General features: G+C 38.9%; 1 protein-coding gene across 4 annotated transcripts; it reads right to left on the bottom strand.

Annotated features, from left to right (window-relative positions):
• LOC100622859 (baculoviral IAP repeat-containing protein 2) lies at positions 1–21,274 on the bottom strand. 4 transcript variants are annotated; one of them, XM_013979323.2, is made up of 10 exons: positions 21,122–21,259; positions 19,231–19,346; positions 17,241–18,118; positions 17,046–17,145; positions 11,959–12,037; positions 10,150–10,198; positions 4,994–5,236; positions 1,434–1,688; positions 412–453; positions 1–298 (listed from the first exon to the last, which is right to left on the bottom strand). In XM_013979323.2, exons 3-10 carry the CDS (start codon positions 18,076–18,078, stop codon positions 105–107), a joined length of 1,800 nt encoding a protein of 599 aa, XP_013834777.2. In that variant the 5' UTR covers positions 18,079–18,118; positions 19,231–19,346; positions 21,122–21,259; the 3' UTR covers positions 1–104. The 4 variants fall into 4 exon arrangements, with proteins under 4 accessions (XP_013834777.2, XP_020918367.1, XP_020918368.1 ...); XM_021062708.1 differs by adding an exon at positions 20,443–20,624 and having other exon boundaries at positions 17,241–19,346; positions 21,122–21,258; XM_021062709.1 differs by adding an exon at positions 20,481–20,624 and having other exon boundaries at positions 17,241–19,346; positions 21,122–21,258.

The raw sequence follows: 25,632 nt of genomic DNA, 5'->3' as shown, positions 1-25,632 counted from the left end.
TTACTAATTAAACAACCAACAATTATTTTTATTTCAGATAGATTCAAATGTTATAACATTTTAAAGACTTTTATATATAGACTAATATATAGCCTGTTTTTCTCTTATGAGAGAAATGTACGAACAGTACCCTTAATTATACCCCTGCAGATAGGGCATTTTCTTAGAGAAGGGGCACATTCCTGGCATACTACCAGATGACCACAAGGAATGAATACAATAGAAACTTCTTTGTCCATACACACTTTACAAGTTCTTTCTTCCTGCAACCTTCTCAGTTGTTCTTCCAGTGACAAACCTAGCAACAACAAAAATTTTAGTGAGATGAAGTTTGTACTTTACCTCCCATTAAAAAATAATAATAAAAGGGTAATATTTCATATTGGTATTAAGTCTTGATTTTGTTTTTACCTGAAACATCTTCTGTTGGAATATACTTCATATTCTTTTCCACTGAGGAAAGAAAAAATACAAAAAAAAGCATCACTCTAACAATTCAGCCATAAAAAAAAAATGAAATTTTACCATGTGCAACATCATGGCTGAACCTGGAGGGTATTGTGCTTAGTGAAATAAGTCAGAAAGAGAAGGACATATACTGTTATCACTTACATGTGGAATCTAAAAAATAACACCAGCTACGTGAATATAACAAAAAAGAAACAAACATAGGAGTTCCCATCGTGGCGCAGTGGCTGACGAATCCAACTAGAGACCATGAGGTTGCGGGTTTGATCCCTGCCCTTGCTCAGTGGGTTAACAATCCGGCATTGCTGTGAGCTGTGGTGTAGGCTGCAGACACTCTCGGATCCCGCACTGCCATGGCTCTGGCGCAGGACGGTGGCTACGGCTCCGATTGGACCCCTAGCCTGGGAATCTCCATATGCCGTGGGAGCAGCCCTAGAAAAGGCAAAAAGACAAAAAAAAAAAAGAAACAAACATAGAGAACCAATTACTGGTTACCAGTGCGGGGGCAGGAGATTAAGAGATTCAAACTACTGTGAATAAAATAAACAAGCTACAAGGATATATTGTACAGCACAGGAATACAGCCAATATTTTATAACTAGAGGTGGAGTATAATGTGTAAAAATTCTGAATCACTGCACTGTACATCCGAAACTAATATTGTAAATCAACTACACCTTAATTAAAAAAAATTGTTTTAAAGGCATCACTCTACAAAATATAAGACTGCTTCATCTATAACCTATTTTTTTCCATCTATTACCTATTTTTTTCCATCTATTATATACTGAACATAGATTCCAGCTATATATCATCAGAATTTAGCCATTCTACTTGGGCAATAAAAGACTTCAACTTTTTAGAACAAGTTAAATGTATAAACTAGCTTGATTAATTTTGTTTGCCAAATACAAAGATGAACATAATTCCAAGAATTTCTAAAATAACTTTACCAACAAACTCACCAAATAAGTTCTTATATAACGTAGAGTTAATTTCTTTAAGACAGTTTTTGAAGATGTTGGCAGCACTATTTCCTTTAACTAAAATGGTATCAATCAGTTCTCTTGCTTGTAAAGGTATCTGTGTTTTCTGTTTAATAATATCATGTTCCTGTTTATTAATCACACTGGCCTTTAAAAGGCTATCCAGGATAGGAAGCACGCATGTCAACTGCTGAAAGAGCGCCATTCTATTCCTCCGAATTAACGACAAATCATCTTCATGTTTAAAAAAAAAGAAAAAAAGAAAAAATCCATTAGATTATAAACCATTCCAATTACATACATATAGTTACCAACAACCAATCCTATGAACAATTCAGACACTAATAGCTCGAAAAAGAAAGACAAAATTATTTGTCTGCAATCTAATGTCTGTCACTTGAAAAACGTTCAGAAGATTTAGTTAAGATACATATTACATAGTACACGCATGGGTTGTTTTTGTCACTTTTTAGATTCTTGTCTTAGAACACTGTTTTACTCTATAGAAAGTAAGCAGAAAATTTTAGAGAACAGTATAAATTTGCCAACCTTGCCACCATGGAATTAATACTGACTTCTCCTTGCATTATATCACTTTACTTTTTTATAAGCATTTTCATATAAATTACCTCATTTGATAAAAAGATCTTACCAATTAAACAAGACAGCTATGACTGCTTCTAATTTTCAGATAAGGAGAAAGACTCAGGAGAGAATGAGTGGCTTGTTCAAGGTCACATAAAGAATCAGTTGTAGAACCAGGACTCCTAGATTAGTGTTTTCACCTCCATGTTTAAGAAGCAGTAAGCAGTGTTAAAGAGTGATGACAGAACTGTATCTCCAAGCTGGCTTAGCCACTTACTATGTGCCTCCGCCCACCTCAGATTCCTCATCTGTAAACTGGGTTACAAGGGCTAAATGAGTTTAACACATGTGAAGTATTTTAACACAATATCTAAGACATATAAATGTCTAGGTTTATAGCAAAAAAACCTGCATAGGAGTTCCCTGGTAGAAGATAAGGATCTGGCATTGTCACTGCTGTGGCGCAGGTTCTATCCCTTGCCTGGTAACTTACCCATGCCGCAGCCGGAAAAAAACCCAAAAACAAAAACTGCATGTGAATCAAGCCTAATCTTTTTTTTTATTTTATATACAATGATTTTTTTTTCCATTATAGCTGGTTTACAGTGTTCTGTCAATTTTCCACTGTACAGCAAGGTGACCCAGTTACACATACATGTATATACTGTTTTCTCACATTATCATGCTCCATCATAAGTGACTAGACAAAGTTCCCAGTGCCACAGAGCAAGATCTCATTGCTTATCCATTCCTAAGGCAATCATCTGCATCTATTAACCCCAAGCTCCCAATCCGTCCCACTCCCTCCCCCTCGGCAACCACAAGTCTATTCTCCAAGTCCATGATTTTCTTTTCTGTGGAAAGGTTCATTTGTGCCATACATTAGATTCCAGATATAAGTAAAAATATGGAACCCTTCATGAATTTGCATGTTATCCTTGCACAGGGGCCATGCTAATCTTCTCTGTATCGTTCCAATTTTAGTATATGTGCGGCAGAAGCAAGCACTCATCTTTTTTTTTAAGTAATGTTTCCTCCTTTAACCTCCAGTCACACAAAATCTATAGTTAAATATTCTACATTTATGGAATAGGGGCATGAATTTCTGACGTAGTTTTCAAAAAGTTCCTCCTTCTGATGTCCCAATCATATTTATTGCCTGCTTTCCGTACAATTTTAATGAGAAATAAAAAAGTCTATTGAAGAGTTGTTTTAAAACAAAAAGACTGTTTTCCTTCCTCTTTTACTTTTCTCTGGAAGTGAAATGCTCTAGTCATCTCAGAATTATGAAATTCCCTTCTGTGACCACAAGTTAGATCCTTCTACTTTTAACTCCCTCACTACTAACAAATCTATCCTTCACCTGAGGTAGTATCTCCACATTATCCCCACTCTACTAACACAAGAGCTGCCTCCTGGCTTTGCTAACTTCCCATTCTAGTCTAGATATCAGTGATCTTCTCTTATCAGCACCCTAAACACTTCCTCCCTGTTCCTTATTTGACTTTTTTCTCTTACGAAGAAATAATTTCAAATCAGTAATTTGAGACTATTCTCTGAACCTTACAAAGTACAAGTAAGTCCATATAACTATAGTGACTAGATTATGAACAGAGATTTCATTTAACCTGTGTCTTATTACTGGTTAATAAATCTTAAATCTTTTCACTCTCTTCAGACCCTTTGTGTCACAAAGACCCTCCCACTTCCTAAATCAATCCACCTAAAAAAATTTTTTGATGTGCTAGGCACTGGACTAAACTGCTTTATTTGTAACACCTCATTTAATTTTACAGCCACCCCATGCAACTTGTACTATTATCACTCCCACTTTACAGATAAGAAAACTGAGGTCTGATTAAATATATTGCCAACCTGCTGACAGAGCCAGGATTTAAACACAAATCTATCTCAAACAGAAATCAAACTTTAAACATTTTGCTACATGGCCACACAATAAGGTTCTCCTACTATTTTTATCATTACTTACAAGCTTAAACAGAAAAGGTCTCTTCCAACCCAATACTCCAATTTATATTATATGTGCAACCTTCACCCCTGGTGGCTTTTTTTTTTTTTTTTTTTTTCCTTTTTTCAGACACACCCACGACATATGGAAGTTCTGGGGCCAGGGATCAAATCCGAGTTGCAGCTGTGACCTATGCCACACCTGTGGCAATGCCAGATCCTTAACCCACTGCACTGGGCTGGGGACCAAACTCCAGTCACCACAAAGACAACACCAGATACTTAACCTGCTGCACCACAGCAGGAACTCCTCTGCTGGCTTTTTAACCCTAACTTTGGCATACTAGTATCCAGAGCTAGTCTATAAGCTCCTTGAAAGTAAGCACCACGAGTGTTTGGCACAGGTGCTCATTCTCAATTCTTATTTGTTGAAGGACCTGTTCCAAAAGACCTGTTTGGGACTCTGAGGCTTAACACAATCTGGATGAATACCAAAATCAGCTCTCTACTATCTTTGGGTTTGGTGCTTCTCATCGAACCCTGGGATTTCATCCTGGGTTCTATTTTTTTGTGTAAGTATCACTAAGCAAGGATTACAGTCAAATACCATTTTAAGAATATGATTTGAAGGAACTTAAGACATGAACCCAACTTTAAAATCTTGCTTTTTCAAAATAGTTTATATCTGCTATATTTGAGGAAGAAATGCAATATCACTAAAGAAAGAAGTTATGCTAAAATCTTCTGATGAACATAAATCAAGGATCTTCTTGGAAACTAAACATTCAGAAAAAAATTATAGTCAGTGGTTCTCAACTAGGGTAATACACTGCCCACGGTGGAAAAGGGGATGTGAAATTTGGAAACAACTGGTGGCTGCCAACAGCAGTCAGTGGCTAGATGGGGATGGCACTCTCCTGCATCATCTGAGACAGTCCTATGAGCCCCACTGAGAAAGAATGCAGGTGACCACCATTCCCAAGTACCTGAGGCTGTTTCTTCAGTTTGTCTTTCATTCTCTTCTTCTCTTTTTTCATCTTCAGCATTAAGAAGTGCTGACACAATATCATTAACTGTTTTATAATTCTCTCCAGTTGTTAGGATTTTACTCTGAATTGTCCGCTTTATCAGGCTTCTACTGAAGCCCATTTCCAAGGCAGCTTTAACCACAGGTGTATTCATCATGACTACATCATTTGAAGAATTTTCTCCAGGCCCAAAATGAACAACTATTTTAAAAGACATATTTGTGTAAATTCCATGAATATAGAAATACACAGAACTATAATGACTATGACACAATCTTCACTGCTGGTTATATCCTGGTAAAGTAAATTAGGCTATATGTAACAATCTACAACTCCAACAAAAGTTTGAACCTGATAAGGATCAAATGAGAGTGTAGTAACAGGCTATACTTTTGAGATACTACTTTCCATGCTACGTCCTACACCTAGTTAATTAGAAACTCTAGAGATGGAGCATTGGAATCTTCTAAAAATTCCCCAAACAATTCTAATGTACAGCTATTTTTGAAAACTGAGATGCTACACAAATTTAGAGGTGAGAAATTATCTCAATTCAGCTAGAAAAGTGGGGAACTGACAAAAGACTTCACGGAAAAGGTGGCATTAGAGTCTGGATTTGAAGGATGGACAGGCTCTAGAGAGGTGGATAAATGAGGCAGAGAGAATAAAGCAAACAAAGATGGGAAGAACAGTAAAATGGGAGACTAGTTCACACAAAATACATCTAAAAATGTGGTAAAAATGTGATTAACGAAGTAGCATGATTTCAGATATTGACAGATATTCTGAAGAAAATAAAGCAATGCTAAGGGTGTTAAGGTTATTAAAACAAACTAGGAAATAGGACTACAATTTACATAGAGTGATTAGGGAAGCATTTTCTAATGACAGGGTCAATGTTAGCTAACACAGCACTTCTGTGAAAATTACGAAAAGACATCACTCTTCAAGACACTTTACTGCCATCTGCTGGAAAAGTGTTTTATAATAAATATAAACATAACATGTATTTGCTCCTTTGATCAAACATACGTGAAAAGCCTGTCTGAAGAGAACCCCAGGACAAAACATTTGAATGATAAGGAGTGAGCTATGGGAATACTGAAAGACATCTTCCAGGCAAAGAGAACACAAGTGTGAACGCTTCAAGTCAGGAAAAAGGCTTGAGCTTGACATAGCTTGACATAGTCAAGAAAAAGCTTGACATAGGCAAGAAATCGAAATATGGTAGAAAGTCAGAGAAGAAGGTGATTCAGCCTTTCAAGGAGTTTACATTTTGTACAGCCTTTCGAGGAGTTTATATTTTGCTAGAATGTTCTACGAGGGTTTTAAGCAGAAGACTGATGAAATCTGATCTGTTTTTTCAAAAAAGAATGACTGTGGCAACTCTGTGATAAATTTTAGTGAGGTAAAACGGAATCAGGGAGACCTATTAGGATTTTATGACAGGTGATGGCAGCTCAGATCATGTAGACAGTGGTGGAGATAGAAAGAAGTGGTAAGATCTGGGACATATTATGAAAGCTGAAATGAAAGGACTTCTAATAGGTTAAATATACATAGTCAAAGGAGGAATCGGAGATGATGCCTAACTTAGGCCAACTTTTGACCTTAGCAAGTGGATGCCTTTAACTGAGTTGGGAAGACCAGAGAAAAAGCAAATATAAGGGATGAAGGACAGGAAGAAAATGTCTGCTTTGGTCACATTAACCTGAGACACCCGTTATAACCAAGTAGAGATTTAAACAGGTAGTTGGACCTGCCAGTCTGGAGCTCAGGAAATGCAGAAATCTGGGCTGAACACTGAGATATACTCCATTATTTAGAGATTTGAAAAAGGAGTAACCACCAAGGAAAATTATTCATGATCAACCAGGGCAATAGGAGAACCAAGAATGTGGTGTCTGGAAAGCCAAGTGAAGAAGATACCTTAAGAGGGATGAGAGTAATGACAGCAAGACTGTCAGTTATGCTGTTTCCCACTTGTATCCCACTCAACAACAATTTGGAATCTATCCACAGATACAAGGGCCTTTGTGCGAGGCTTTGGGATTCAGATGTAGGATTATGAAGCCACAGTATATTGCAAGACCAATGAAAGCCATTTTGAGAAGACTGGCCTGTACCAAGGAGATGAAATCCCCGACTGTGGTCCCAGCCACAGACCAGAAACAGCTCCATATCCATCAGGACTGAAAGAAGAAGGTCTTTACCTGCCAAAACCAGTCAATAAAGACTGGAAGAGGTGTCTGCACAGACACCAAGGCAAAACTACATGTATCACACAAATCAGGTACATATGACACCATCAAAGGAAACAAATCCAAAAGTGACCCCAAAGAAATGAAATCTATGATTTGTCTGACAATGAACTCAATCAAATCACCTTAAAGAAACGAAAAAAAATTCAAGAGAACAAAATAAACTAAATGAAATGAAGATAACAAAGCATGAACAAAACCAGAAATTTAATTAAGAAAGAGAAAACATAAAAAAGAATCAAACATAAAACCTGGAGCTGAAGAATATACGGACAGAACTGAAAAATTCAATAGAGAGCTTCAACAACAGACTTAATGATACAGAAGAAAGAAATCAGATAACTCAGAGATCTGAAATCAGCCAGTTACAGGAACAACAAAAAAAAAGATAATGAAAAAGAGGAAAGAAAACCTACATGAATTATGAGACACCACCAAGCAAATAAACATTCATATGATGGGAATACTAGAGAAAAGGGGAGATAGCTTATTTGAAGAAATAATAACAGATTATTATATCTATATTTTATGTAAGCTTTACGGTCTAAACACAAAGAAAAACCTATAGCAGATACACCAAGTATAAAGAGAAATTAAATTACACTACTACAGAAATTAATCAGAAAGGAAGATAGTAAAAGAGACAAACAAGGAGTTCCCATTATGGCACAGCGGGTTAGCAAATCTGACTAGGAACCATGAGGTTGTAGGTTCGATCCCTGGCCTTGCTCAGTGGGTTAGGGATCCGGCGTTGCCATGAGCTGTGGTGTAGGTTGCAGACGTGGCTCGGATCCTGCATTGCTGTGGCTCTGGCGTAGGCCGGCGGCTACAGCTCCGGTCAGACCCCTAGCCTGGGAACCTCCATATGCCACAGAAGCGGCCCAAGAAATGGCAAAAAAGACAAAAACAAAAACAACAACAAAAAAAAGACAAAACAAAAAAACAAAAAACCAAGTCAGAAAACAATTAAAGTCATAATGAGTCCTAATATACCAATAATTACAATATCAATAATTAAAAGTAAAGGGACTAAATTCTCCAGTCAAAAGACAGAGAATGGGAGTTCCCGTCGTGGCGCAGTGGTTAACGAATCCGACCAGGAACCACGAGGTTGCAGGTTCGGTCCTGCCCTTGCTCAGTGGGTTAACGATCCGGCGTTGCCGTGAGCTGTGGTGTAGGTTGCAGACGCAGCTCGGATCCCACGTTGCTGTGGCTCTGGCGTAGGCCAGTGGCTACAGCTCCGATTCGACCCCTAGACTGGGAACCTCCATATGCCGCGGGAGTGGCCCAAAGAAATAGCAAAAAAAAAAAAAAAAAAAAAAAAAAAAAATAATAGACACAAAAAAAAAAAAAAAAAAATAAGACCACGCAGTTCCCATTATGGCTCACTGGGTTAAGAACCCAACATAGTGTCCATGAGGATGCAGGTTCAATCCCTGGCCTCACTTAGTGGGTTAAACCTGGTGTTGCCACAAGCTGCAGTGTAGGTTGCAGGTGTGGCTCTGATCTGGTGTTGCTGTGGCTATGGTGTAGGCCAGCAGCTGTAACTTTGATAGGACCCCTAGCCTGGGAACTTCCATATGCTGCAGGTGTGGGCATTAAAAAAACACAAGATCCAATATGCTGCCTACAAAAGAATCACTTTGGAGGTTCCCTGGTGGCTCAGAAGGTTAAGGATCTGGCATTGTCACTGTTGTGGCTCACACTGGATCCTTGGCCCAGGAACTTCTGCATGCCACATGTACAACCAAAAACAAAAAAAAAAAATCACTTTAGCTTTAAGGACAAAGAGAGGCTGAAAGGGAAAAGATAGTAAAAGATGTTCTATGCAAGTGGTAATCAAAAGAGAGGTGCTATACTTACATAAAATAAAATAGACGTGCAGTCAAAATCAGTGACAAATAAGGTCACTATATACACTGATAAAGGGGTCAATTCATCAAAAGTATATAAAACAATTATAAAATATATGCCCCAAACACTGGAGCAGCTAAATATTTATTTTTATTTTTTGTCTTTTTGTCATTTCCTGGGCCACTCCCGCGGCATATGGAGGTTCCCAGGCTAGGAGTCGAATCGGAGCTGTAGCCACTGGCCTACACCAGAGCCACAGCAACGCGGGATCCGAGCCATGTCTGCGACCTACACCACACCTCACGGCAACACCGGATCGTTAACCCACCGAGGAGGGCAGGGATCGAGCCCGCAACCTCATGGTTCCTAGTTGGATTCGTTAACCACTGCACCATGACGGGAACTCCAAAATATTTAAAGCAATAAACTAAAGGGAGAAACAGAAAACAATGCAATAATAGTAGAGGACTTCAACACCCCACTTTCAACACTGGATACACCATCCAGAGAAAAAATTGATAAGGAAACAGTGGACCTGAATAATAGTGTACACTAAATGACAGATGTGACTACAATTAAATTATAATCAGAAGATATATTTCCTATCCTTACACTAAAATACTACTTACCTGGCACATAAGCTAATATTTAGCCCAATTCTCAAATCATGTGAACTGGGTCTTTTCAAACATGCTAGTTTATAGCTAACTTTTCCTCTTTGGAGGATTTATTATTTGCTCCTCTCATTTGGTATTCTTTGAGGTATTTATTATGGTTATTCTTTTGCATCTGTCTTGTCTCCCCAGTTGGAAGGTCAGCACTTTAAAAACAAAAACTAGAATATTTCCAAGAATCCTCTAAAACTGTCATGAATCTTAGTAGATACACAATTCCTAGCAATTTTTTCTATCACCTCAGAAACCCTTTGTTCACATACTTTCATTCTTAATATTCTCATTAAAAAATACCATTCTATATTTGGAACATTTTCATACATACTTGGTGGATCAGCATTTTCATTGCCAGAAGTATCTGAAGTTGACAACAGCTATGTAATAAGAGAAAAAACAACAGGTAAAATCAGAAATCGCAAATAATCTGAAGAAAGCAACATTAAGTTTATCTTAAGTACTGTACACATGCTTTTGAAAACCAGGTCATTTACATAGTAACCTCACTTTGCTATGTTTTACCTTAATTACCATAAAAAATTTCATTAAACTTCACCTTATTCCAAATTAGAATTCAAAGGAGTTCCCTTTGTGGCTCAGTGAATTAAGGACCCGACATAGTGTCTGTGAGGGTTTGGGTTCGATCCCTGGCCTTGCTCCGTGGGTTAAGGATCTGGTGTTGCCCTGAGCTATAGTGTAGTTGGCAGACCTGGCTCAGATCCCATGTTGCTGTGGCTTTGGGCTTAGGCCAGCAAGCGCAGTTCCAATGCCATCCCTAGCCTGGGAACTTCCATATGCCACAGGTGTGCCCCTCCCCCCCAAAAAATAGAATTCAAGGATTTCTCTAGTTTCAGGAAAGCAGGAACAAGTATTTATGGTTTCTTATTCCACTTAGAAAGTCGTATTTCAGCTGAATCATTCTCAGATGGTCCAAACCTGTAACAAGTTATTTTTTGCTTGTTTTTCTCAAAAAGATGGAGGAGATGCTAAGACTCCACCAATCCCATCACGTATTTGCACAGTGGCAAGTTGAGTGATTTTTCAAAAAATTTTTTAAAAGTCTTGTTTAAAAATTACTGAAGTATAGTTGATTTACAATGTCTTGCCAATTTCGGCTATACAGCAAAGTGACCCGGTCATATACATACACACACACACACACACATATATATGTATGTATGTATATATTGATTCCTTTTCTTATATTATCTTCCATCATGGTCTACCCTAAGGGATTGGTTTTTTTTTTTTTTTTTTTTTTTGTCTTTTTGCTATTTCTTTGGGCCGCTCCGCGGCACATGGAGGTTCCCAGGCAGGGGTCAAATTGGAGCTGTAGCCACTGGCCTACGCCACAGCCACAACAACGCGGGATCCGAGCTGCGTCTGCAACCTACACCACAGCTCACGGCAACACCGGATCGTTAACCCACTGAGCAAGGCCAGGGACCGAACCCGCAACCTCATGGTTCCTAGTCGGATTCGTTAACCACTGCGCCACGACGGGAACTCCGGGTTTTTTTTTTTTGTTTTTGATTTTGTTTTTGTTTTTTTAAAGGCCACAACTGCAGCATATGGAAGTTCCTGGGGCTAGGAGCTGAATCTAAGCTGTAGCTGCCAGCCCATGCCATAGCAATGCTGGATCTGAGCCACATTTGTGACCTATTGCAGCACCTCGCAGCAACGCTGGATCCTGAACCCACTGAGCAAGGCCAGGGATCCAACCTGCTTTCTCACAGACACTATGATGGGTTCTTAACCCACTGAGCCACAACAGGAACTCTCTAGAGATTGGGTATTGTTCCCTGTGCTATACAGCAGGACCTCACTGCTTATCCATTCTAAATATAATAGTTTGCATCTACAAACCCCAAACTCCCTGTCCATCCCACTCCCCACCCCACCCCATGGCAACCACAAGTCTGTTCTTTATGTCTGTAAGTCTGTTTCTGAAAAAGTCTTTTTTTAAAAGCCCCTAAACAAAAATTAGTTAGAAAAAAAGGCCTAAAAGTGCCTTTAAGATGTACACAAAACATGTAACTATAATTAATGAGAAAACAGATGTAAATATCACTTCTAATCATAATTTGTAATTATTACTTAGAGAATTCAATGTCACCAATTATAAAAGCATATTTACCTGTTCAAGAAGATGAGGATATCTAGCTTGAATTTCATCAACAAACTCCTGCCCTTTCATACGTATCAAGAACTCACACCTCAAACATAAGAGGAAAATTTAATTCTTTTATACCAAAAATATAATCTGATCATTCTAGAAAAGTGGCTTTCAAACTCTGACTATGCCCCATTGTACAAACATTCTGCTTCATAATCTAATATACATATACAGCTAACAAGAACAAAATTCTCATAAAACATTACAGACTCTTACTATGCATTGATGCATTCCAATATTTTCTATTTAATTGCATTAGCACAATAACCACAATAAAAGGATCTGGATCTCAAAAGAGCATAAGCTAAAGGCTTGAAAAATGCTGTTCTAGATAATTTTTTACTTTGGGCACTTAACATAGTTTCAGGAACTACAATTTAGTATTCCTAAAATGTGATGTTTCACAAAATAACTGCTAATCTTTCTCCAGTGTCCACTCTTCCATTACATTTGAAGCACAAACCCTCCCTCCAAAATATACAGAATCAAGTATTTTTATCCACACATAATGTGAGTGTTTCCCGAATACCTGTTTTTAGACCACTATAATTTCTCAAAGGTGTTCCAGGAAGTTCACATAACATCTGTTTCTGTTCTGGTCCTTGATTTTTCAACAAAAAGTACTAAACAACCCAATATACATATACAGGGAGTTTCCGCTGTGGCTCAGCAGTAACGAACCTGACTAGTATCCATGAGGATGCAGGTTCAATCTCTGGCCTCATTCAGTGGGTTAAGGATCTGGCGTTGCCACAAGCTGTGGTATAATTGAAGACACAGCTCAGATCCCACACTGCTGTGGCGTAGGCCTGAAGCTGTAGCTCCAATTCAACCCCCTAGCCCGGGAACATCCATATGCTGCAGGTACGGCCCTAAAAAGCAAAATGTGTGTGTGTGTGTGTGTGTAGTGTGTATATATAGAGAGTGCATACATATACAATGTATATATATAGTGTGTATGTATATATATATAAAACACACATAGAAAAAACAATGAGGCTTGATCTACAGGCCCACACTATATACAAAAATAAAAAATGAATCATATGCCTAAATATAAAACCTAAAACAAAATAACTTGTAGAAGAAACCACAGGAGAAAATCTTTTTGTCCTTAAAGATTTCTTAGCTAAGAAACCAACAGCATTATCCCTCAAAGACAAAACTGATAAACTGACATCATCAAAATTCAGAACTTCTGTTCAACAAGACAGTGTTAAAAAAAAGTGAGGACAAGCCACAGACTGCAACTTTGCAAAATACATCTGATAAAGATCTTCTATCCAGAATATATAAAGAACTCTCAAAACTTAGTTTAAAAAAACTTTGAAATGGTAAAAAGATTTGAACAGACACTTCACCAAAGAAAATACAGTTCTAAAGATGGAGAAACCTATATACAGAGGGCCGACTGTACAAGCCATTATATAAGGGACTTGAGCATCCCTGGATTTTGGTTTCCTGAGGGGACTCCTTGGCAGTGTCCTGGGACCAACCAATCCCCCACCGATACTGAGGTACAACAGTATACAGATGGCAAATAAGCAGCTCACCATCATTAATCATTAAGGAAATGCTAATTAAACTCACAGTGAAATACCACTACACATCTATTAGAATGGCTAAAATCAGGAGTTCCCATTGTGACTCAGCAGTAATGAACCCAACTAGTATCCATGAGGATGTGTGTTCAGTCCCTGGCCTTGTTCAGTGGGTTAAGAATCCAGCGTTGCAACAAGCTGTGGTGTAGTCGCAGATGCAGCAGAGATCCCATGTTGCTGAGACTGTGGCACAGGCTGGCAGCTGCAGCTTCGATTTGACCGCTAGCCTGGGAGCTTCCATGTGCCGTAGGTGTGACTGTAAAATAAAGAAATAAATAAGAATGACTAAAATCAAAAAGACTGACAATACCATGTATAGGTAAGAATGTGGAACACTTGGAGGGCTCATACTTTGCTGGTGGGAACTAAGAATAAAATGGTACAGCCCCTTCAGAAAACAATTTACCAGTTTCTTATAAAGTTATGAAAAAACTTGCCATCCAACCCACTAATCCCGCTCCTACGTATTTACCTAAGCAAAACAAAAACATATGTCCACAAAGGTTTATTAATGTTTAGAGTGGCTTTATCCATTATAGCTCCAAACTGGAAATAACCCAAATGTTCTTCAACTGGTGAATGGGTAGAATTAGTAGAAATCCTACAAGCAGGCTTAAGACTCAAGCTCATCACTCAGAAAACACAGCTGGTTTTCACTGTTCTTGAACTATATATAGTTCTAAATTATTTTTATTCTGGGATTGACTAGCTTATATTCATAATGACTAAAGACAGGAAATGTAATGAGCACTGCCCATATTTCCCCTTCTCCAATAAATTCTATGAGGACAGAGATTTTTGTCTGTCTTATTCACTGCAATATCCCCAGCATTTAAAATAGTATCCATGGGGATACAAGGAAAAAGGGATAAAATGAAAGGGATTAAGAGGTACAAACCTCAGTTATAAAATAAGCCATAGGAATGTAATATAATATATGAATATAGCCAATAATACTGCAATAGCTCTGTGTGGGGACAGATGGTTACTAGACTTGTAGTAATTGTTTCATAATGTACACAAATGTCAAGTCACCACATAGTACACATGAAATTACCATAATATTGTCTGTCGACTATATTTCAATTTTAAAAAAGATACTAGAAGGGGGAGTTCCTGTGGCAGTGCAGCAGAAACGAATCCAACTAGGAACCATGAGGTTGCAGGTTCAATCCCCAGCCTCGCTTAGTGGGTTCAGGATCTGGCATTGCCATGGGCTGTGGTGTAGGTCACAGATGCGGCTCAGATCTGGCATTGCTGTGGCTCTGGTGTAGGCCGGCAGCTACAGCTCTGATTAGACCCCTAGCCTGAGAACCTCCATATGCCATGGGTGCGGCCCTTAAAAAAAAAAAAAAAAAAAAAAAAAAAAAAGGACAAGACAAAGAAAAAAAAATACTAGAAGGGGAAAAAAGATCCTCATGATGATCTCTGGTTGATTTCCCATCATTACTTCCAACTACTTACTTCTAGGAATCTTGCTTCCACTCCAAATAACACTGTTATTGTCATGAATTATCATGCTCCATTGTCATAAATCCCAGCATTTTCACTGGTCTGCTGCAAAAACCAGCATTTGTCTGCCCTTTGATTTCATTTTCAACCTCATATGTAACAGCAGCAAAATTTTTGCCTTTTATTTTAATTTGGTTTTTCTGTTTCCTTTGGCTTGATTTTTCATTTTAGACTTCATGCTGCCATGTAAATACCAATACATGAAAAAGGAAATTCCTTTGGTATATAGAAATGTAAACCTTATTATCTCTTCTTTTGAATGATTATTACTAAAAATTTTAAGGGGGGAATAGTGTCCAATAGGCACCCAAATATTTGATAAATGAATAAATAAACTGTGTTAAAATACAGTGACAATGATCACCCATTTTAACTTTACATTTTCTGAGATTAAAGACTACCCACTGTTGAAATTTGCTGTTTTCAGGAGTGTTTACAAAAATCATTCCTGGCCTTTTCCTTTATTTAACCATTTAAAACAAAACACAAATTATAGAAATAAACCAAGATTTTGTTTTGTTTTGTTTTATAAAGGACAAACTGTAGCAATTGAAACACTGTCATTGGAAAGCTGTTTTTGTCTTAATACAGTGTTAAATTTCAAATTATATATACATAATGTCATAGAGCCAAGCATAATGAGATCACTTAAAATTCTGAATATACGACATGCCTTTTTCCCACAAAAACAACTTAAAATATACATATATATCACTTTTCAGAATCAGAAAGTCAAAGTTTATTTTGATATATTGTATTAAAGAGGTTCAAGAGATTCCTCATTACTGTGAAAGGCACTCAAGTCAAAACATAATTTATATATAGTATCATTCCATTTATATAAAGTTCCGAAGTTCCTAGAATAGTCGAATTCATGGAGACAGAAAGTAGTAGATGGTGGATACCAGGAAATGGGGGGAGAGAGAGGGAGATATTAGGAATTAATGAAATGAGTACAAGATTCAGTTTGGGAAGATAAAAGTCTAGAAATAGATGGTGGTAATGAATGAGGAACAATGTGAATATACTTAATGCCACAGAACTGTATACTTTAAAATGGTTAAAATGGCAAATTTTATGTACATTTTACAATTAAAAAAAAACAATATTGTCTAGTCCAACTCTTTCATTTTACAGATGAAGAAAGGTTCAAAGCGGTCACATGACTTGTCCAAGTTCACACAGCGACTCAGTAACAAAAGATATAATTAATTTCCAACAACAACACTGCCTCTAAATTCTTTCTAGGCTATAGTAAAACACAGGAGATACTAGCAGAAACAAAAGAGACTAAAGGGAGATAAGTGACATAGCACAAGATAAAATTGTATAGAAAAAATATAATTATTATCAGATGTAATTCTGATTATATAATTAGCTTTTTTATTCTATGCATATTTATATTTGTCCTATTACTAGATCCATCCTTCTTTTCTCCTTTCACCTTATCTTTTTCCTTCTTTTTTTTTACATATTTTTATGATCCTTAAGTCTTCTTTAAAGCAAAATGAAAAATATACAAACGAAACGTATGGCCGTAATTGTTAAGTGAGTCATCTAAGAATATTAAATTATATCCTGAATACACAGCTTACAAAAGAAGAGATCACAGAATTCTCTACATTTTCCACTAAAATGTCACAATTTGGTGTTTTCAAAGCCTAATTCCCTAAGAGTATAAAGAAGCTCTGTTACACTGAAATGTAAACTTAATCATGCCAGCACACCTAGTTTTTTTTTCTTCTTTTGGCCACAGCTGGGGAATGTATAAGTTTCCAGGCCAACGACAGGCCAGGGGTTGAACCTGCACCAGAGCAGCAATGCAGGCCGCTGCAGTGACAACGCCAGATCCTTAACCCACTGTGCCACAAGACAACTCCATGCCTACTTCTTTTAAGCAGAGTTTTGTATAGAAATACCTTTTAAAACAATTACCTTGGAAACCACTTGGCGTGTTCTACCCAGGGGTCATCTCCTAATTCCCAACACCTTAAGCCACCATCACAACAAAAGCATTTGACATCATCATTGCGACCTAAAGAAAACACAAGAATAAAACTGAATGCACAGGCCTTCTGATATATAAATCAAAATGAACCAGATAAAATGTATAGCTAAACATTTTCTTACCCACATAATAGAAACCAGCGCCTACGAGCTGCTCAGGCTGAACTGGTACAGTAGATGGCCAATACATAAAAGTTCTCAGTCGAGCCACATGTGTCTGCATGCTCAAATTTGAAATGCTAAACCTCAGTGTGTCCTGAGAATTTTCCAAAAATGGACAGTTAGGGAAGTGTCTCCGGTGTTCAGACATGGCATCATCCTTCGGTTCCCAGTTACTTAGCATCCCACCACAGGCAAAGCAGGCTACTCTATCTCCAGGTCCTATATAATAGAAGCCTGCTCTTGCCAATTCTGATGGTGACAAAAAGGTTAATGGCCACGTTTGGTAAGTAAGAAATCTGGCTTCTTCAGTACTCATCGCATAAATGTAGGGGTTAGTCCTCAGTGGGGAGAAGTCTTCAACTGCTCTAGAATTATGAGGGTTTGGTGAAAGGTTGGAATAGGAAGCACTGGAAGTGTTACCATGTTCCAAAGTGGGCGACAACGAATGTGTAAAACTATTTCTCATTGAAGAAGCAGCATTCTTAGAGGTGGATTCCAGACAAGTGACAGAAACTAGATTCTGAACAAAGCTACAGCTAGGATATAGCTGTTTATGCTTTTCCATAGGGTTGTCTCCTTGTTTCCAGTTATCCAGCATTAGGCCACAACAGAAGCATTTGACCTTGTCATTCACACCAGTGTAATAAAAACCAGCACGAGCAAGACTCCTTTCTGAGACAGGAACTCCAGCAGGGAAAGCCGAATATGTAGACATTCGGTAGAGTTCACAGGAAAAGTCATATTTCATTTTTTGTTTGTTGCCAACTGTCCAATTTGACAAGATCGTGCTATCTTCCATCACACTCTTAATTTTTCAATACGAGGGACCTGGGACAAGTCTTGGGAGATAGTTTTGTGCATAAGTGATTGTACTTTTTGATGGCTAAAATCCTTCACGTGAAATTTCTCTTCTCATCACACTAGATTTTTATCATGAAAAAGAATCAAATGATAGGCTCCACTTATATAAAATTCACTAAACCTTCCTTACTAGATTTAGATCTGAGTTTATACTCAGGAGGATGAATCTCCTAACTACCAAGACACTACTTAATACTCTGGGATTATACAACTCCGGTGCTATTTGCTCATTATTTGGTACAATACTAACCTAACAGCATGAAAGAAGCTAACACACTTCTGAAAATGTTAAAACAGAGGTTTATAGTCCCAAAATTCTAAACAAGCATAGAATACCTAAATTATGCCTTTAATTTGCCTTTGGTTATAAGTTACAAAGCCTGGTTATAAAGCCAATTAATTATTATTCTACAAGAGGAAAAAAACTAAATGCAGGCTTCTTTCCCTACCAGCACTTTAGTATGATACTTTAAAAAATCTTTTATTCTAGTAAAAAAGAATTAAAGTCTCCATATGGTCGCATTATCTAAAAGCTAATTTCACAGTTTACCAACGCAGTATTTACTTAAGAAGGTTAAATTAGCTTCAGCTAACAACTTTCGGGGATGTCAATACCTACTAGCTTTCTTGAAGCCTGTGTGATGTCAAAGGAAATGAATTCTGCTTCCTTCAAAAACTGATAACTCTTCCATCTTTGTTAAATATTGTCTATATTTGTTTCCATTACCTGCAGCATCATTATGTTGTTTTTCTTCCTAACTTTGCAAACAGTTTATTACACTTGATCAATTGAGGGTATTTTCTCCATAAATTTAACTAGTTAACCATAAAATTTTCACAGGAGAAACTTTCTTAAAAAATTAACTTTTTTTGTTTAAGAATCATGCATGTATATTACTCATTTTGTAATTAAAGGTAAATATTTATCAAGATACAGTTTGTCCTTTCTAGTGTTAACACATAAGCCTAAGAAGATACTGCATTATCAACAGAATCACTATTCATGCGTAATGTACCAATAATTAACCCTACTAGCCTTCTTTCTGAAAACCCTTCATAAATTAAAAATATAATTCATACACAAAATTACATTGCACAGAATGCAAACTATATCCCTTCATAAAGTTTCTGAGTCTCCACAACTGGATTTATTACTTCAATGGGAAAAAATGAGAGGGCAAAAGTAGACTCTTCAGGACTGTAAATCTGAAAAGAAAAAACAAAAGCTATTTTAGAAAACCATATTCTCACAGTAAATACAGTTTATAATTTTCTCAATTTATTCAGTAAATTCTAAAAGTGACTTATACTTTAAATAATGCATCTTTTTTTTTTTTTTTTTTTTTTTTGTCTTTTGTCGTTGTTGCTATTTCTGGGCCGCTCCCGCAGCATATGGAGGTTCCCAGGCTAGGGGTTGAATCGGAGCTGTAGCCACCAGCCTACGCCAGAGCCACAGCAACGCAGGATCCGAGCCGCGTCTGCAACCTACACCACAGCTCACGGCAACGCCGGATCGTTAACCCACTGAGCAAGGGCAGGGACGAACCCGCAACCTCATGGTTCCTAGTCGGATTCGTTAACCACTGCGCCACGACGGGAACTCCTAAATAATACATCTTAATTCCAGCAATTTGTCACCAAAATTAATTGCAAAGCCTTTTAAAATAAATGCAGTATACTCCCCTTAGCAATAAGTACACATTTTTTTTTTTTTATGTACTACTTTGAAGACAGATGGACATAGTAAAATACTTCGCCCCTGGTCTCCTCCCCTATTCTTCTTCTTGTGTGTGTGTGTGTGTGTGTGTGTGTGTGTGTGTGTGTGCGCGCGCTTTTTAGGGCCACCCGGGGCATAAGGAGGTTCCCAGACTAGGGGTCCAATCAGAGCTATAGTTGCCGGCCTACACCACAGCCACAGCAACATCAGATCCGAGCCGCGTCTGAGACCTCCTTAACCCACTGAGCAAGGCCAGGGATCGAACCCACAACCTCATGGTTCCTAGTTGGATTCGTTTCCACTGCACCACAACGGGAACTCCTCCTCCCCTCTTCTGGTGACAACTTATAATTTAGTTTAAGGATAATTATCTATGGCAATTTGCTAGCGGTAAAAAGGGAGGGTGAAAAATAGACTGCACCCATCATCAACAGTACAGCAGTTATCCAGACAATAACGTTATTTCTTAATGTCAAGTCTCTCCAGAACTAGGCAAAAAAACTACTAAGAGTTAAAATTCACCAGGAACTCGTGAATACAATGCCTTCACAATTCCAAAGCAACAATTCGCAGAAAGCAACTCACAAAACAAAACACAGCACAATGGCCTATGAAACACTGGCCTTGGGAATGTGACCGCTTGAATGAATGCCTCCGTTACACAAGGACTTGAGGTCCTATCTTTGCATATTTTTAATCTGCAGGAACTGTACAGGATTTGCCCTCTTTAGGCAAACTGTGGCTGGGGGGAAGGGGAAGGAGACAGACTGCAAGGAAAAAGAAGAGAAATTATGGAATTTTATTAATTTCCCCGAGTTATTTCTCGCAATATACAATAGAATACTAAAGTGGCAAAGCGGGGTTGTACCTATCTGAAACAAGAGATCTCGCCGATACGTTACTGTCTCCGTTTGAATATATTAAATAAAGGAATACCGAGGGTTAAGTTTAAAACCCTGCAAAAACTCTTAAAACATCTTGGCCAAAGGCCAAGGGCCAGAAAAGTGAGAAGCGGCCAGAGTAGACTTGTAAACAGGTCAATTAAAAAAATTATTTTCGACAGCATGTCTTGGAACTGGAGCTTCCGAATTAAACAAAAGCATCTTCGACAGTAGAGTAGCAAAGAGCTAACTGCTACCTGCGACCCCCGACTCCCGGCCCTGTCCTCCCCAGCCCAACTGCAGTCTCGGGGAAGGCAGGCCCCGCGGCCTGCGCGCCCCGACCCAGCCCCGCGAGGCCTGGGTCCGGAAGGACCTGCACTCACCACAGGGCAGACGCGTCCAACACGAAACAGCAGTGCCACCAGGAGCCTCCACAGTCCCGGGAGCAACGACGCGGGCTGAACTGCCGGCTGGGCTGCGCAGTTAGAGCTCCTGGGGCCCCCCCCGCCCGCTCAGGGCCCACGCAGACGCACGATGACGTCAGCGCGCCGACCGGGTGCGCGTCACTCCCTCTGCGAGGGCGCCCCGGAGTCTGTGGGCGGAGAGCGGGACCCAGCGCGCGGTCAGCCCTCAGGGGAAGGCAGGGCTGGGCGTGAGCTTGGTGTGCTAATCTTCAATCTCGCTGCGAGAGCACTTTCCCTCGCTGTCCCTCTCATCCTCCTGAGCGGGACGTGGCGAGAGCCGTCGAGTTTGAATCTTTGGAAGCCCTGGGGAAACGCCCGGGCGCGGGTGGCGAACCTCTCCCCACGTCGACTCGCCGGGATTAGTTCCCGGCCGGATTCCTCCAATGGGACCCTCCCCTCGGCGTGGATGACGGCGTTTGAGGGTGGAGTCAGCCCGGAGGCGTTTCGGCTGCAACTAAGTAAACAGCTGTAACCATTTCCCCTTTGCAGCTGCCTGGCGTCAACCTTCCACAGCTGGCCCTGGGGATGGGAAAAAAGCCAAGTGTTGGAAAGCAGAACAGCCTCAGATTAATTTTGAAGCCTTGATTCTATAATGTTGGGGGGCATATCTATTATATAATCACTATCTTTTCTGTTTTTCTCTTCTGGAGACGAATGCATTAACGAAAAGTGTCCTATTTTCATCACTAGCAAAGTGAACACGGTGTTTCAGGCCAGGCTTCACTCCCCCTTTTTTCTGAATGTGGCTAGAACGGAATATATACATTTATGTAGATGTGTGTATATGTAAATCGTACACGAACCATAAAGGAGCCCATTTGTCCATCACATTTTAAAAGTTAACTGTCAGAAAAAAATTGTAAATACAAAATACTACCTTTACTAGTCAGGGACGTTTTCCAGCCCCCTCTTTAGCAATGGGGTGAAGACAGACAGTTGCATGCAGTATTAGTTGAATGGCGGCAGGAGAATTTTTTAATTTATGTTCTGTGAAGACACTCATTGTCAATGATATCGGATGCTTTCTTCTCTCAGGGGAACTCCAGGGGGCAAATATTTCAAAAAAAACTTCCAAATAACAAGCCACTTAATTAGGCAGCCAGGGGAATTCCGAGACCCTGAACCATTTCCCATTTCCTCCCCGTCATTTCTGCCTGCCAGTCAGTAACAGAACAGGAGGGCTTCTGTTCCAATGTTAATAGTAAAAGTATTTGTAACAGCTTGTGATACAGAGAAAAGAAATGCATGCTTGATTCCCAATGACTAAAAACTTCTTCCAAATATGCACATGAGTTTTGATAGTATTTCAGTGTTTAGTTCAAGTTACAATCTCTTGGGAAGTTACAGAACTTTCTTTTTATGTGTGGGAAAATACATATAGCAAGACTTGTTCATTCTGGATTCAAGATTATTTCTCTTTTTCAGTTCTTGTCCTGACCGAAACAGTATAGGGGGAAATTCATATTTCAAAAACTCGAAGTCAGATATTAAAAAAAAACTGTAATAGCATTCAGTATAATAAATACTACTTTATAACTTTTAATCCTGTATACCCTCGCAATTTAGTGTTAAATTTATTGTTACTCACTTAGTTAACCTTTTTCATATTTCCAGTATGGACTTGCTGGCTATTTTTTAAAATAAGGTGTATATTTCTGCTGAGGTTGTGTTGCTGAAGCAGAGCCTCTGTCCACCAATGCTCAATAGAAATGCAGAGGCAGAGTTTGGGGTGAAGGGGAAAAAATAGCTTTTATTGCTTTACCAGGCAAAGGAGGACACAGCAGGCTAATGCCTTAAAGACTGCCCTCCTTTGGAGAGAATTGCAGGGAGTTTTATAGTCTCAAAGGAGAAAAACAGGGTTTCAGATAAGAATCAGGATTGGGATGCATTCTTCTTTCTTTGGGGGAATCTTAGTTATCAAAGCTGGTATCAGGATATCTCAGTGTGATCCTGGTGGTGCTCTTCTGGGTTACTGCCTGGAGTAACAGTATCTTTGAAAAGGGCATATTGATCAGATACTAGAACTAGGAAAGTTTCTGAAAAAAATCACGTGGTAATAATCTTTTAACCCACAGGCAATTGTGCTCAGGGTGCCTACACTTTAGCTTACAGGTGATTGTGTTTAAGGTGTATGCAAATGAGGGAGAAGCACAAGGAAAGTCTCTGAGCTGTTCAGTGTTAAAGTATTCACTTCTAGAAGAAGCATAAGGAATATAACCATTAGGTATATAAGATCCCTACATCATTCTGTGTATCCTTTGGAGGGGAACCAGGATCAGATCCTGCCCCAAGGCTGTATTCTAGTTGCTTGACTGTTCCTCCCTGGTCTTTGCATCCCTCCATTCCCTGATCAGCCACTGTCTTGGAACTCAGGGAAGGCCATGGAGGCTGAATGAGGCCCATTTCCTAAAAACAAGTAATAGGGAGAGTTCCCGTTGTGGCTCAGCAGTAATGAACCCTACTAGTATCCATGAGGACTCGGGTTCAATCCCTGGCCTTGCTCAGTGGGTTAAGTATCTGGTGTTGCTGTGAGTTATGCCATAGGTCGGCAGTGACAGCTTTGATTGGACTCCTAACTTGGGAACTCCCATATGGGTGAAGCCCTAAAAAGAAAAAAAGTAAAAAATAAAGTTATAGTAATTAAGGTAACACTGTATTAGCATGAGAATGGACAAATAAAGGAACAAGATAACCCAGATATATATATGTATATATCTTTTACGTATATATAGCATATATACATGAATTTGATATATGATGTTAGTGTTACATATCAGTGAGATAAAGATTAACTAGTCAATAAGTAATGCTTAATGGTTATTCTAATGAAAAGTAAAATTAGACACTGACTTAAACTGTTAAAAAATTCCTGATGGATTAAAAATACTAAAAGTGAACAGCCGTTATTATGAATCTAGGGATTTAAACAGATTTTGTGGGTTGTAATTCATCACAGTTATTATCATTATTGGTGCTCAAGCTTAGGCCAATGGAAGTTTATTGATGTTGACTCCTGAGTTCTTTTGACATGACCCTTGTAGTCTCTGATTGCTTTCCAGGCTGGCTTTGTACGTTTCTTACCCCATACCTGTAACAAGCCATTTATTCAAAGTGCTCTGATTCCTTTAGTGGGAAATGATATTTAAAGACCATAATCTGACTGTTTGTGGTACTAACTGTCATTGAGTTGTATTGTTTTTATAGCCTTTTCTGTAGATAGAGCTGAGTAAATATGGTCTCATTTTGTTTTTTTCTTTTTTTAATAAAATGCATCACAAACTCTTACTTCCAGTTCAAATTCAGGAATTCAAAGTTTTATTTAACCTCATTGATTGTACATCATAAACTCCCTTCCTGCCCTGTAGGCAATGATTTAAACATTTTTTTTATGATTCTTTTTTTCTAAAAATATCTTTATATTTCTCCATATCTCCCTTTTGCTTAGATAAATGGTAACATACTTTTATTTATTTATTTATTTTTTGCCACACCCATGGAATGTGAAAGTTCCCGAGCCAAGGATGGAAACCACGTCGCAGCAGTGACCCAAGCCACTGCAGTGAAACCAGATCCTTAACTCTCTGTGCCACAAGAGAGCTTCAGTAGCATTCTTTTTTCTACTTTTTGCAATTACTAATAAATTCTGGAGGTCACTCAATACTAGTATATATGTAGTTCTTCATTTCTGCACAGTAATCCATTATGTATCTACAGCATAATACATTCAACCAGTCCCTGTCAATGAAAAAAAGCAGTCTGAGACAGGAAAGAAGGGAGCCAGGCACAACCAATAAAAGAATGACCCAACCATTAAGAAGAACAGAATACCACAAAAACCAGTTAGTACCTACTAGGCCAGAGATGGTAGAAGATTCAACTTCCAGTAGACCTTGAACCTCATTGTAACCCATTAGCATGTAAATGACACACCCATAGTTCCAAGGCCAGCGTAAAAGGGCGAAAAGTGGGCAGTGTGACACACCCACAGGTGCCATGACAGTTCTGAGGCCAATATAAAAGGCCAAAAAGTGGGCGGTGGCTCAATTCCTGGAAATCCCTGCCCCTTGCCCGAAATAGTTGGAATCGTCCACCCACTCATCAGCCTATGAAATTACCCAGTCCATAAAAAAACACCACCCCATATTTCAGGGCCTCTTACCTTCTGGGATGGCCCACACTCTTGTCTGTGGAGTGCGCTTCTCCCAGGGCTGCTCACTCACCTTTTGAGACAGACCACGTCCTATCTATTGCTCTCAATAAATCTACTTCTTACCGATCACTTTGCTTCTTGTTGAATTCCTTCTGCACTAAGACATAAAGAACATGAACTTCAGTAGGTCCTGAGACCAAATGTGTGATTTTAAATAAAAAACAGTGGGTTCAAGTCTCAATCTGGGTTTTGGCTGGGTTCGAGGACCAGCCCATGGGTC

This window comes from Sus scrofa, chromosome 9, assembly GCF_000003025.6.
Source record: "Sus scrofa isolate TJ Tabasco breed Duroc chromosome 9, Sscrofa11.1, whole genome shotgun sequence".
Taxonomy (NCBI): Eukaryota; Metazoa; Chordata; class Mammalia; order Artiodactyla; family Suidae; genus Sus; species Sus scrofa.
This window is presented reverse-complemented; position numbering and strand designations above follow the sequence as displayed.

Coding starts and splice junctions, on each gene's coding strand:
- LOC100622859 (XM_013979323.2), bottom strand. CDS start 18,078: ATGGAAGATAGCACGATCTTGTCAAATTGGACAGTTGGCAACAAACAA. Junction 10,199..11,958: donor ATCCTCATCTTCTTGAACAG/GTAAATATGCTT, acceptor CTTATTACATAG/CTGTTGTCAACTTCAGATAC. Junction 299..411: donor TCCAACAGAAGATGTTTCAG/GTAAAAACAAAA, acceptor TGTTGTTGCTAG/GTTTGTCACTGGAAGAACAA.